The sequence below is a fragment of the Mytilus galloprovincialis genome, chromosome 2 (assembly GCF_965363235.1).
Source record: "Mytilus galloprovincialis chromosome 2, xbMytGall1.hap1.1, whole genome shotgun sequence".
NCBI classification, from domain to species: domain Eukaryota; kingdom Metazoa; phylum Mollusca; class Bivalvia; order Mytilida; family Mytilidae; genus Mytilus; species Mytilus galloprovincialis.
In genome coordinates this window covers 57645343-57660170 of record NC_134839.1, presented here as the reverse complement: position 1 = coordinate 57660170, position 14828 = coordinate 57645343, and the positions used below count along the sequence as shown (strand labels likewise).

General features: G+C 30.9%; 1 protein-coding gene across 1 annotated transcript; it reads left to right on the top strand.

The window, feature by feature from the left end:
• The first annotated feature begins 285 nt into the window (after window positions 1-285).
• LOC143062512 (uncharacterized) lies at window positions 286-13214 on the top strand. Its single transcript, XM_076234182.1, has 14 exons — window positions 286-291; window positions 667-745; window positions 1623-1687; window positions 2249-2335; window positions 2955-3392; window positions 4454-4764; window positions 5581-5785; window positions 6431-6637; window positions 7453-7615; window positions 8131-8448; window positions 9098-9192; window positions 9648-9816; window positions 10544-10663; window positions 11257-13214. Exons 1-14 carry the CDS (start codon window positions 286-288, stop codon window positions 11841-11843), a joined length of 2850 nt encoding a protein of 949 aa, XP_076090297.1. The 3' UTR covers window positions 11844-13214.
• The last annotated feature ends 1614 nt before the right edge of the window (window positions 13215-14828 follow it).

Here is a 14828-nt window from a genome sequence, read left to right as displayed (position 1 = left end):
ATAGTCACCGATCTTCCTGAAAATTGGCTGAGATGTAGGCCCTAATAGTCTAGTCAGAAAAATGATACCAACCGATATATATGTTTGTTGGTTACCATGGAAACAGGGGGGAAAGTTGTTATTTTTGAAAAAAATACAATATTTGATGTTGTTTTGTGAATTTATGCGGCTACATCTATTAAAAAGAAACACTAAAGAAATTAATTTTAGCCTTGTTTTTACTAATTATCAAAAAAAGTTATGGGTATTCTATCTAGAAATGTGTGAAATTAATTTCTAAAAATTATGCCTGTACATTATTTTTTTCCTAAATGAGTTATCTCCCTTTACCATATTTAGAACTCTTCAGAACAGAGGTAAAAAAAGTGTTCAGTAAAATATGGCAGAAAGCTGTCTGCTGCCAAAATACTTTCCTGAATTTCATTTAAAATCTCCTTGCAGCTTTAAATTTGTAAGCCTTAGAGACATCCCTAGAAGTAAATTGACACTGCTGTTTTCAGAATTGGGTTGTTTGCAGAGCGAATTTGAATCATCTCATTTTATTTCTGTTGATAACATTGTAATTTGTGAAAACCATTTTCTTGAACTTAAAAATCGTGATTACAATAGACAGCGGTCAGTAAAGTGTATGCTTCCGTCCTGCTTAGCAGTGCACAGTGATTCAAGGAACAAGAACGCCGTTTGACCGAGCAAAACGTACAACAGATTTTCTTAACTACAGGCATTGTACTTCCTATTGGCACAGGTTAGTATAGATGATAGCTATATAATTATAGCTTACAAGTTGCATTCATTATTTGTACATCTTTTCTTTTTACCCTTCAAAAATAAGGATGATATCAAAAGTTAAGTTTTATTCAGTGGTGGATCCAGAACTTTCCCTAAGGGGGCCTGCAGACTGACTTAAAAGGGGGGACCCTGCTCCAGTCATGCTTCAATGATTCCCTATATAATGAACCACATTTTTTTCACAAAAGGAGCCCCCCCCCCCCCCCCCCTGGATCTGTCTATGGCATTTTCTTGTCAAGATTTTGTAATATATAATTATGTGAAATTGTGGAGCTAGTGAATGAAACAAAGTTATAGCAGTACACTAACCAAAAAATGATAAAGAGTTATTCAACACAAAATAAAAACGTTGCTGGAATCCCACTTTATTTAGAAAAGATTAATTTTTTTTTGGATAATACACTATCCAAAACATGATTAAGATTTATTCAACACAAAAAAAATTGCTGTCTCACTTTATTTTAAGACAATGACAACAAATACCGAAACTTTATTACAAAGATATTAAACACAAAACCAATTAAAATTGGGCACGAACAGGTAGGGTGCGAAAGTGAAAGGGGGCGACCATGAGTGGATGCAAACGTGAATGTGCGCGACCAGACCCGGATTCCTCTGCTACACTAAATATCATTGTACCAGGTTCCCAGCTAGCTTTTATTTATTTAACCTACAATTAATGGTCAGTATTTGTTTAATTTTTTTCTAACGGTTTTCTTAAATAGAAAAAATTTACGTACATGTCTACAAAGAAATTTATGTAATATATCACAGGTGATTATATGCACACCAGAATTAACTCATGTTTTCATAACTAATATTCTTTAATGTAGGAATATGTCATAGCTGTAGATTAGAAGTATTGAAGGACAATCCAAATGTTGTTCAGGGAAGAAAGGTGAGACAATTGACAAAAGCTTACAGCTGATTTCAATGAGTGTGTAGGCAAAGGTAATGTCCTAGGTTAGCTAACTCGCTGGTTATCTCTTGGACTAGTCTACTCTTAAATTGTGTCATTTACCTAACTAACCTAATAAAGACTTCATGGTTCAGCTAGCAAGCAAGATAACTTAAGATATTTCCTTTGCTAACACACTTAGTAAAATTATATTAAGATTATTTTCACATGTAACAATATTACTGTGCAATTTTTTTACATTCATTTACTGAAAACTGTATATATAATTATACACAGGGTGTATTGATATAAGTTTGTAGTTACTACATCATGGCTATGCATTTTTTTCTCTCCCAAAAAACTAAAAGATAAAAATGAGAATTAGTTAAATGTGAATGTGTCAAAGCTAGAGACAACAAACTATCCAACCAACAATAAGAAAACAGACCAAGGCCACCAAAGGTTTTTTAGTACAGCAAAACGCATCTTTTGCATAAAAAAAGAGTAAATGTTTTTATACACTGTATTAACAGAAAAAAAAAAAAAATTCTCCATTTTTAGTTGCCATTTACACATGAGGGAAGCGTACCAGAAGATACTCATGACACTGATATTCCATTGAAAAGAGCTAGACTATCAGAAACAGAGGTATAAATGCAATTTCTTAGATCACATACTTTACATACAAGTGGAGGGTCTATATATCTTTAAATAAGATAATTCACGGATGTTCATTTCAGTTTGTGAACTTCGATGTATAAAAAAGGAAAAGTGATATGTCATTACCAATGACACACTAAACTATATAAAGAGTCCACATTGCATTGTTATACTCATAAAATCATCATATAATCTATACCAGGATTAAAATTTTGTGTTTGTGCTAGACATGTTTCTTCTCAAAAGACTCATCACTGATGCATAAAGAAAAAAAGTGAAAAAGGCCCAATAAAGTTCTTAGTTGAAGAGCATTGAGGACCAAAAATTCCTTGGAAGTTTTGCCAAAAACAGCTAACTAATCTATTTCTGAAGTAGCAAAGCCTTTAACTATTTCAAATGTTCACTACAAGGCCTTCAACAATGAGCAACATTTTTACTGTGTACTTGTTACAGCTAAAACAGATTAATATATGTTATTGTGGAAATAAAGAAAATTATTATTACTATTATTACATGTTTCTAGGTATTCCTATGTTATAAAGTAGATATTAAAAGTATCAAGAAATTCATGTAGAAGCCCATAATTATTTGCATTATTATTTTGTAGGTTACATCATCTGCTTTTGATGATACTGATAGTGAATTTCAGATCAGCCAGGAAACTGTATCTCAGTTGTCACAGTCATCAGAAGCCTCTGTGTCAAATTCGCTTCAACTTGAGTCCCTTAACAAGTTTCTATCTATTTCTGGTATTAGTCCTGTTAAAGAATTGAGTATTTACATAAAAGATTCAAGCACCAGAACCCAACAACGATATATCAGCAAGGCCAAACAATGCATGGAACTGATGTTTTCCACAATATGTCCTGGGGAAGAGAATTTCATAAAAAAAGCAGTTTTGAATGATATGTCTACAAAAACAATGGAGGAAAATGCTATTCTTGAAACACTAGTTGAAATATACAAAAGGGCTGATTCATGGACATTTCAGCGACAGATTCTGACAACCATTGTTAAAGACATGGAATTACAAGATGTACAAAAGGTTAGATTTTAAAATATTTAATAGTAAATACACTTATAAGTTATTGCAATATTTTTATCTATTGGACAGAATGAGTATCAGCTATTAGAGACCTTCCATTCTGAATTTGATAAACTTATACTGATGTTATATATATATATTAGTATGCAGATTTAAAAAAAAATCTATTATTAATCTTACTATTCGGTTTAATAAATTTTAATCTTCAAAAATTGCAATAATAAACAATGATAAATGCACACAATCATATTTTTGAATGTACAGTATTGTCTTTTATCTAGTTTTTGACTAAAAATATTTTTGTATGCCCCACCTACGATAGAAGAGGGGCATTATGTTTTCTGGTCTGTGCGTCCGTTCTTCCGTTCGTTCCTCCGTCTGTCCGTCTGTCCCCCTTCAGGTTAAAGTTTTTGGTCAAGGTAGTTTTTGATGAAGTTGAAGTCCAATTGACTTCAAACTTGGCACACATGTTCCTTATGATATGATCTTTCTAATTTTAATGCCAAATTAGAGATTTTACCCGAATTTCACGGTCCACTGAACATAGAAAATGATAGTGTGAGTGGGGCATTCGTGTACTGAGGACACAATCTTGTTTATATATATAATTAAGATGAAAGTCATAGAAAAATGTGAAAAATATTCCTGCCTGAATGTGTATAAGGTTATTGTATTTGCAATATTTATTGTATTCTTTTTTAAAAACCCAACATTTTCATATATAAATAACAGATAGCTGAGAGAGGGATAGAGCAGATTACTTGTTATCCTGAGGCTGAGAAATAACATTGTCAACCATGGCTGCGCTTTATATAAATGTACTTCAAGTTCAATCAACACTTTTACACCCCAATGAATTTACAAAAATAAGCATTCTTTTTTTAATTGAAGATTCAGAATTTGCTTCAAGGAGACATTTTTATTTATGAAATAATTATTCTCAATTAAAATGATTTTTAAAAGCAGTGAAGCAATGATATGTCACTGGTATTGGATTCAGATTAAATTGTACAGTTCATGCACATGTTTATTTTTTTCCACTAGCTCTTTTCAATTTTCAGCTTATACCAGGATTGACTCGTTACAAATTTAATCAAGCAAAAGAGCATATTCAGCAATTTGGTGTAGGGGAACCAGTTACAACCAAAAAGCTATCAAGAGAAAAGTATACTGTAAGCCAGTTAGACCATTTTATTGACTTTATAACGTCAGGACAGATAGTTAAAGATCAACCCTTTGGTGAGAAAACATTGAAAATGGAAACAGGAGAAGTCATTATAATACCAACTGTTATACGAAGTCTTACACCTTCCTCCATTATTTCTCAGTATGTAGCTTTATGCAACGAGGAGAATGTTAAACCTCTTGGTAAGTTATTTGTTATTCAGATGGAATCGTGAAAATTCATAATTAAGCCAATTATATAAAAGCACTTTAGACAATTGTTAGCATTTTTTTATTATCTTGTCTTTTATTATAAGTTATCTGTGAACATCATTCTATTATCAACAGTAATTCCCTACTTTAATTACTTGAAGAAATAGGACGTTGATATGCAATTTTCTGTATGTGAAAAAAACACCCTGATAACACAGATTGAGACAAAAAAAAATATTTGGCCAGATTTGGATTGCATACATGACCTTGTCCATGTAACTGTAATGAAACTGTTGGTATTGTAATAAGTGTTGAAAGAGAAATATATGTGAGTTAACATATGTAATGGCAATTTCTACAAAAATAGAATAAGTACATGTATATGGTGGAACAGAATTTTATATCAATGGGATTAACTTTGATTTGGCATTTTTGCATTGTGAAATCTGCCTATTATCAATATATATCACTTGATTTTAAGGTGTTTCCCATAAAGATAATGTACTAAATATTGTACATAGTACAGGGGGATATCCACAATTTTTATGTAAAATAGGGAGATTTGGTCTGGTTTCAAATGAGACAACTATCCATGATGTCTATATGACATTGATTGATGTAATCGAACTATAGGCGACTGTTCATCCTTCAACAATGACAAATAAAGTCAGCTGTTTAAAAATAACATATTTTAGCTCAATGCCATGCAAACTACCACCATGATTTTAGCTTTTATTTTACAATTATAATATCAGTATGCTTTTTCAGAAATTGAAATGAAATGAATTCTTATTCAATGTTTTGTATGGAGCAGTACACTGTACAAAATACTTGATGAATGCTCAGCTGTGGTCAGAAAAAGTGTTGAGGGTCTTGATAATTTCATCATGGAAGGGTGTAAAGGTTTTGATGAACTTGACAAAGTCATCAAAAGACTAGAATTGCCAACTGAAGAAGTAAAGTGCTTGTTATTAGGCCTACAAAAGGCAAAAACATATCTTAAATCAGGGTTGAAGGTTAGTTTGAAATAAGTTTCTGAATAACTAGGATTACAAATGAATTCAAAATGGATCAAATACAATACCATACCTCATAAGATTTTAAAACAAAATGTGGTATGATTGCCAATGAGAGAACTATCCACCAGAGTTGAAATAAAGTGGATGTATAAGTAATTAAAGGCAACAATGAGTTTTAAAATATCTATTCAATGTCTGGAACATCTAGAAAAATGGTTTATTACTATAATAATACTTATATTTTAAACAATTTTATTTGTTTATAGGTATAGAAGATGTGGTATGAGTGCCAATGATGCAACTCTCCATCCAAATAACAAATTTATAAAAGTAAACAGTTAAAGATCAAGGTACCGCCTTCAACACTAAGCCTTGGCTTTCACGGAACAACAAGCTACAAAGGTCCCAAAATTACAAGTGTAAAACCATTCAAACAGGAAAACCAACGGTCTAATCTATATAAAAAATGAGAAACATGCAAAGTCTATAAATTACATAAACAAACGACAACTAGTGTACATCAGTTTGTATATAAAAACTTTTGAGGCAATAGATTAATCTTGTTTTTTAAGTTTTATTTAAAAATGTATATGGTGATAAAGAAATGAAGTGTTATAATTACTCTATTTTTAAAAATTTTAGTCGCATATTTCAAGAGAAAGTTTGGTTATGGACCACTGCACATCATATGCTCTAAGCAGTCCCTCTGAACCCAATTATACTTCAGAATGTAATCATCAACATACTAAGCTATGTGAAGATTGTGAAAGTGTAGAATTCAGCCTCAATACCATCAAAAAGAAAGCTGAGGAGTATCCATGGCAGAACAAAGAGGCAACAATGTATATGGTAAGATAAAAGATAATACAACCTTGAAAAAGGTCTAACTTTGCTTTTACAATGATACCAAGAATGTGAAAACAATAAAGGTATCTCTTTTTTCAATTGATTCACTTTGTATTCCATTATATTTCAAAGTTAGTCAAATTGATAAAAAATTTACCATGATTCATCAAAAATCAGATGTCTGATATAATTATTACCATCATCGGGAAAAAAAATTAACTTGATTCATCAAAATCATATAATTTTTATTGTCTAAAATAAAGGTGTATATTTTATCGTCATGAACCATAAATTACTGTTAATGTCATTTTGGCAAGATTTTTTACAGATATATTTAATAAAGGTAGAGTGGGGTGCTCATTTTCGCCACATCTTTTTAAGTTTTCTACAGTTAATGTTCATGCGTGCAGGTCTAAATGGATTTTTAGCATACTGGTATTTCTTAGAAATACTTCTTTGAATTCATGTTTTTTTATTCAGAAAATTGGATGAAAATTGTTGTCCGTTTTTCGGTTCTTTTCAGTAGGTGCCGCAATTTTGTCTCAGTTTTTAAAAATAATCATATGTGTTATATAATATCATTTACCGGTATATGACTTCCATTTCAGCCATCCTTAGTTTTTACACCTCAAAATCATTAAACGGCGAAATTGTGTCCCAGGCGAATATGGGCGCCCCACTCTACCCCCATTACCAAAAAAGTGTTGGAATTTGATTATAATGATATAGGATCTCTGATATCAGAGAATCAATTGTCACAGTATATATATATGTCTTTAAACGATTTGTCTAAACACATTTTTGCGTATTTTCTTTAGGTAGATGAATCTATTATAGCCATAAGGAGATGGAAATCTCACGACATACGATCCAGGAATCAGGAGCAAGCCAGATCTGACATTGTACAACAAATGACAAACGAGGATGCTTTAATAACATGTGACTGGGCAATGAAGTTCCTGCCTAGGAAATATAGAGAAGGTAATTTTTGATTAACTGAATTAAAATAACACTGATAGAAACAAAATTTAAGATAATGCACTAGATCAAATATTTTGGTATGCCTCATGCACTCATCAATAGGATGCTTGTCAAATAAGGTCAGTTTGGCAGGCAAGTCATATTTATCTCATAAGATATTAATCTATGGTTTTATGCAGAGTTGTTTTCATAATTGACCAAAAAATGTTAACCAAGTTTTGACAATAATAATGACACAATTTGTTAATCTTCATATTCACAAGAAATTTTAATCAGTTAATTTTTGTAGGAGGTATTAGTCTTGGATACTCAGGAATCTAGTAATATTTTATTTGCCTAGTGTCAATGTATGGGTGTTGTGTATGTTAGCATGCTGACAAAGCTTCTTTTATTCAAATAGTTAGATTCAAGGCGAATAACTCTGTACATATTATAATTTCGTTTATATTTTAAAACTTTGTCATGACTATTTCATGAGCCATTTTTTTAATTGATAATTTGGCAATATTTTACAGGCCAAGTGGATTGGTTTGCCAAACGAGGCATAAACTGGCACATAGCAGTTACATTGTTGAAAGAAGGATCAAATTTCTCATCTTTAACACATGTTCACATTTTTGAATCACCAGTATCCCAGGATGTATCTATAACATCTCAAATCTTGATAGACGTAGCTAGAGACATTCTTCATCATAAGCCAGGATTGAAAAAAATAAACTTTTTCTCCGATAATGCTGGCTGTTATAAATCTTCTTCAACTATACTGATGCTTCACAATGAACTTAGCAATAATATTGCTTCATACAATTTCTGTGAAGCTCAAAATGGAAAAGGTATTAGCATAATTTAGTGGAGTATTTTCATTTTCTAAACATTTGGAAAAAGTGTATTCTTTTTCATCTAGAACTGAAGTTATCTTAATTTGCATGTACAACAAAATACTTGAATTTTTGACAATTAATTATTGTAAATATGATATATGTTAGAACATTGATGTAATGGAATAAATTCTGACATAATTTTAAATAATTCCGACAGCATTCTACTTCCGTGTCTGAGAAACATGTATATGCTTATTTTTTTTTTAAACTAATATTTTCAACCTGTAGCAGGAAAGAGCTTAAAATTTATAACTGACAATTATAACAGACATAAACAAATTATGTTGTTAAAATTCCAATAATAATTCAAATATTTCATAGAATTATATAATATGAGTTATATCAAATATTGAATTAAAAGAATTGTATGCTTTATAATTTTCACAAAGACACACAAATTCTCATGGAATAAAAGTATTCACATATTCTTATGCTTAAAAAAGTAGAAGGTATCAGGGAAAACATATTCAAAATTTTTTCAGATACTTAAGTTAGTGTTGTAAAGTTTAAATTATGTATGGTTGTTAGTCATTTGAAATATAAAGAAAACTTTTAATTCTATGATTTATAATGAAATAATGTAAAAACTTTTGCATTTTAGGGCCATGTGACAGACGTGCTTCTCATATAAAGTCCATTATTAGGCGATACATTAACCAAGGCAATGATGTGACTTCAGCTTTGCATATGAAACAGGTATGCACATGTAGATTTTATTCTTAACAAAAGTAGAAGCTGATACATGTATACAAATGTTTCATATTATTTCAAGACAAGCCGTATCCACTCGTTTTTACCTTACCACACGATCGCCACTTCAGGTGATTTACATGTATATAAAGTTAAATTGACATACCACTGCATAAAATGTGATGAGATATTTCTCTACTTGAAACATTTATCTTCTTTATGTATCTAAGTGCCAAGAGAGGTAAAATACTATATTGGATGAAATTTTGAGGTGCTTGGGTTCATACAATGAAAAATTGAAAACAGATTCCTGATGACAAAAAATTAATGGAGGTAATGTAGCAGTGGATTGTGGGAAACTTTTTGTTTTTAGATTAAAGCTTTTGAGATTCATTTTTATGTGCAAGAACATGATGTTTTAACAGATAAATATAATTATAGTACGTTTGTTTTTATTGCAGGCTGTGGACAAAGAGCAGAAGCCTGAATTGAAAGTTAAAGTTGCTTCCGCAGTTCTTGTTGTAGATGCAAAGTCATCAAAATGTTCTATTCCATTAATTTCAAAGTTGTACAATTTCGAGTACTCCAGTATTGGACTGAGGATGTGGAAAGCCTATGCTGTTGGTGAAGGTATGTAAGCTCCAAAACAACAAGAAAAAAAACAACTTCATTTTTGAATTTTGTTTATAAATCATTTTTTTTTAAAGAAGCAGTTAATAAATGTTGACATAGAGAAAGGTCATGCATGTCGTTATAAAATTAAGAAATAGACAATCTGAAGAATAGCAACACTGTTTATTAATTCAGTCGCAAGAAAAAGTAAAATAACAAAAATACCAACCTTGGAAGGAAATTATAAACGGAAAGTTTGTAATCAAATGGCAAAATGAAAAGTCTAATCACATAAACATGAATAGATAACAACTGTCATATTCCTTACTTGGAGATTTATCTAATGGGCCAAAAAAATAAAAGTTACTTGAGCAAATCTAAACATTTTGTGACAACTTTTGCTGCACTCATCACTGTTGCTGATAAAAAAATACCTATGTCTTCCTTTCAGATATGAGACAAAAAAGTGATGGCTTCTATCTATAATGGAAATTGTTTTCCATTTGAGAGATTTTTTTTTCATTTTGTACCAGAACTAAGTAACTATCAAATAGGTATTCTACTGTTAGCAAGAACATTTGTAAATAATAAACCAAAATTATATATTGTCCAATCTTGTGAGAGGCCATCTTACATACTGTGTCATCTAGCAATGTTTTGTTTTAGTTTTTGTAGGATTTAACACATGCATGCACATCAACAACATAATTGTTCCTTTTTATCTTAATCTTGTTTTAATTTTTAGGTAAAATGATGAAATGGGGAACCATTGGCTGTCCATCTCAAACTGTGGAAATCAAAACTGTGTTAGAATGGGGTCAAACACAAACCAGAGCTTTTGAAACGGAAACTGAAAGCACCCAAGGTAAGATAACAAATCTACAATCCTTTGATATTCTCTTGCAACCATTAGAAGGGTTATTTCGAGGATGAATAAGCTTGACCCTGGTAACAAATAGAATTTACTGTCTCAAATTAAGGTTACCTAGAGGCGTCGCTATATTAATGAATATTTGCGACAGTAAAAACAAGTTTTACAAAGACCCTGCATAAAACATAATACAGTGATCTCAATTCAAATATAGCAATAATTAAGATAAATACCATTTGACATGCTAGGCAAACAGAATGAGATTACTTAAGTGCATTATAAACCTAGTCATATGTGAGATAGCCACTTTTCTATTGTTTATGTGTGTTTTTTGGTGATTGATATTTGTAGCTACTGTTTTTACTGGTTTGCTTGACCTTTTATTTTATGCACTACAGTGTTAAACCCACTCATTAAAGTGACCCAGAAACTTCCAGAAAGAGGTTATAAATAAAGACAACAGTAGTATACCACGGTTTCGAAACTCATAAATCAATAGAAAAAAACAAATCTGTGTTACAAGCTAAAACTGAGGGAAAAGCATATCAACATTGTCATATTTATAGCATGTATTGGTTATTTTGCAGATGATCATGAAGTACATGTAGAAATGACACCAAAAAGGCAAACAGTTTTTGACTGTCCTGTGGAAAATTGTACAAAGCAGTTTTCAAACCAAAGAGCTGTAGATGATCACATCTTACTTGGGGACTGTTCCTTTGATGGAAGTGAAAGACTTAATGTTACTGAAAGGGCTAAATACATTTATGCCAGTAAGATAATGCAAATGTACCCTTCAAATAAAGATAAATTGCCTAGTGTTCCCAGTAATGATTTCAACACAAACCATAGTTCTTATCTGCCTATGGGCTGGGCACTTAAGGAAACAAAAGCTAGGGTTACATTTAATGCACAGCAGAAAGAATTTATGGTAGATAAATTTAATATTGGTAAAGTAACCGGCAATAAAGTAGACCCATATGTCGCAGCAGAGGAGATGAGAATGTCTGGAAAATTTAAGAGATCTGAATATCTGTCTGGTCAGCAGATTTCATCTTATTTCTCCAGACTTTTTCAACAAGACAAAAAAACATCTTCTGATGACTGTGTTGCTGCATTGTGCGAGGAAAACAAAGAGCACTTAAAGACCACTATCAAGCACATTTTATCATGACAGTTTCTATAAATCTCATGGTATTCAACTTGTTTCAAACTCATAAATCGAAAACAAACTGACAATGCCATGGCTAAAAATGAAAGAAAGACAAACAATAGAACACATGACACAACATAGAAAACTAAAGAATAAGCAACATGAACTTCATCAATGAGCAAAACTAACATCGGATAGTCAGCTGTAAAAGTCCTCAACAATGACAAGTGTAAATCAAGTCAACTATAACCTGGGACACTCACTGTGGTGAAACAGTACAACATAAGAACGAACAATAAAATCATTTTGTCACTGTGGTGTAACATGACAACATAAGAACAATTATTACTGGTTACTTTGCCAATATTAAATTTATCCATCATAAATCATTTGACTGCCTTATTTTAAAATTAAACAGATTATTTGACTAAAATAAACACAAAGTAAGATCATGTATTGTCTATTCATTGTACTTGAATGTGTTGCTTATTTTTATAGTATACTTGTTACATCATTCTTCTCCATAATCAGTCTTCTTTGCAATTAACAGAGCTGATATTTGGTGTGTAATTATATAAGAAGTGGTTCCATATTGAGTATTTGTTTTAATTATGGTTAACTTACAGTGACAAAATAATATACCTATAGACCGAGCACTGAGTTTAGCTATTAGAAACTGCATTTCATTTTGTGAATAATATTACTTATAATCAGAACTTTCAAGGTAATGTAATGTTACTTGCATTCTTATGGAGGTGTTATTTTTTTTAAATAAGTAAGTTCATTCAATAACCAGGAAGAGGTTGTCAAACTGCAAAAAAAATAATACTTTTCCATTAACTTTACACTTTCCACCTGTATATAATGTGACTCATTTTGAATGGTATCTTATTGTATTTTGATATCTCTGAGCAAAATAAATCTGCATTGTGTGATTTTATTGTAATAACTATGATTTAGTAAAAATGAGCCTGTTTTACACATTTTTCACTACCCATAACACACTAGTCGATCTTCATGGTGTCAAAAATCACAAAAAATGAGGGTTATTATACAGTTTTTTGGCATCATTTTGTTGTTGTTGTGACTGCAGTGTTTTAAAGATTTATGCAACTTGAATATTGTTGGTATTTCTGAAATCAGACAACCAGCATTATGCAAGCAGAATGGTCTTTTGTATTTGTATTTTATTGTATTAAAATATGTTTTTGTCAAAATTAAACTTATTTGAGCAAAAAGACTATTCGTTGGCAACAGATTTATTAGAAAATACTATATGAGTAAGAAGACAATAATTTATATATACATTATGTTTAAACTCAGTATAACTTAATTACATGCAAGTTGTTTTTGTTTTTCTTCTGTAAATCACAATAAAAGAACAAACTTAAACTTTTTCATTTTTTTTATCAAATCTATATAAAAAGGTTTCCATAGCAACTGTTTAAAGTTTATTCCCGGTATTTACAAACACATCTAAAATGTTTGTTATTATATTAAATTGAACAACATACCTCTTTTAATCTTTTTAGAGCAATATTGGAGTTTAAAATAATTTTTTTGAAATTTTTGCAAATTTGAAAAAAAAATGAAAAAAATGAAAATTAAGGATTTTGTTTCCATGGTTACAATATTATAAGACAAACTTACCAATAACTTTTTTGCCTCATTTGTAAGATGGGATGATGGTGTTTCTAAATTTATTATGTACGTTAATATAGGTGACCGCAAAAAAATATGGTGACCATTCAAAAGTGTCCTCAAAAGAGTGTTTTTTTACCTTGTGTGACCCACCTGAAAAGGGGGATATATGTGTCTATGATTTTAAATTGTTATCAACATATAAGTTGTTTAAATAAAATATCAATATGCATATATTTAATAAAATCATGAAGATTTATCTCTTTCTTATTTTTTTTTATATGAAATATTACATTGAAAATAGCCTTTTTCAGGTCAAAATATGGATTTTCAATAGGTGTAAAATTTGTCATTGGTTGCTATGGCAACCGTAATGCATAGCAACCAAAATTTTGCTATTTTTTGTTTTTTTCATTAAGTCTAGTAAGTTTGTGAAGTTTGAAGAAAATCCATGACCATGTGTGCCACACTCCCTATATCAGAGTTAAAATAGTTACAGAGAACCAGTAAAATACTTAAATTTAATGTTAAAAGTTTTATAATAAATTATTACATACACGATAAAATTATGTTCACAGCAAATTAGAAAATCCTTCACGTATGCCGAACATATCAGTTTGGGTTTTTAAATATATATATATATGTGTTGTCAACAAATACCTGCACTAAAAGATAACATATTAAGTCAGGGGTAATCCGTAATATATGTGTAATTCAGGTCTCAGAAAGGGTATATACTGTGACATTCCCGGCTAAGGGCTTATATCTCCTTCGCCTTCGGCTCAGGGGATATAAACTCTAAGCCGGGAATGTCACAGTATATACCCTGTCCGAGGCCTGAATAACATATATAATATATAATATGTATACTATTAATGATAAATAATGTAAGTAAAAATGTGTTTACCTCAATACAAGCATCTTCAGGTTTATTTGATTTTATAGCTTTTTTGAATTGCTTCATTATAGGTGGAAATGACAGTGCCTTGCTGATCTGCATATATAAAACACATAGAATTAATAAGTTTTAAGAGGGGGGGGGAGAAGAAAACAAATGCATTGGATCAATTAAGTAATTGAAAATACAAAATGATTGAGAGAAGAAAACGAATAATACCCATTGTGGTATGATGTATTTCCCGTTATCCTTGATTTTAATATATCCATTCATGCTGGGAACAGTATATCTAATATATATGTTCCTGATTCATGTTTATAAGATCTGGTTTATAAAAGATATGGAAACTGTCTAATTAGTACGCTGTCGTATATTTCTTTTGTGACTATCTGCGATGCCGGGGTCATAAATTGACCAGAGAGACTTCTTATCAATCACGTGGTTTTAATCGAGACAGCTTTACAATA

Excerpts from the sequence above, each read along its gene's own strand:
- LOC143062512 (XM_076234182.1), top strand. Across the intron at positions 746-1,622 it reads TGTACTTCCTATTGGCACAG|GAATATGTCATAGCTGTAGA; the intron begins GTTAGTATAGAT and ends TCTTTAATGTAG. Across the intron at positions 3,393-4,453 it reads AATTACAAGATGTACAAAAG|CTTATACCAGGATTGACTCG; the intron begins GTTAGATTTTAA and ends TTCAATTTTCAG.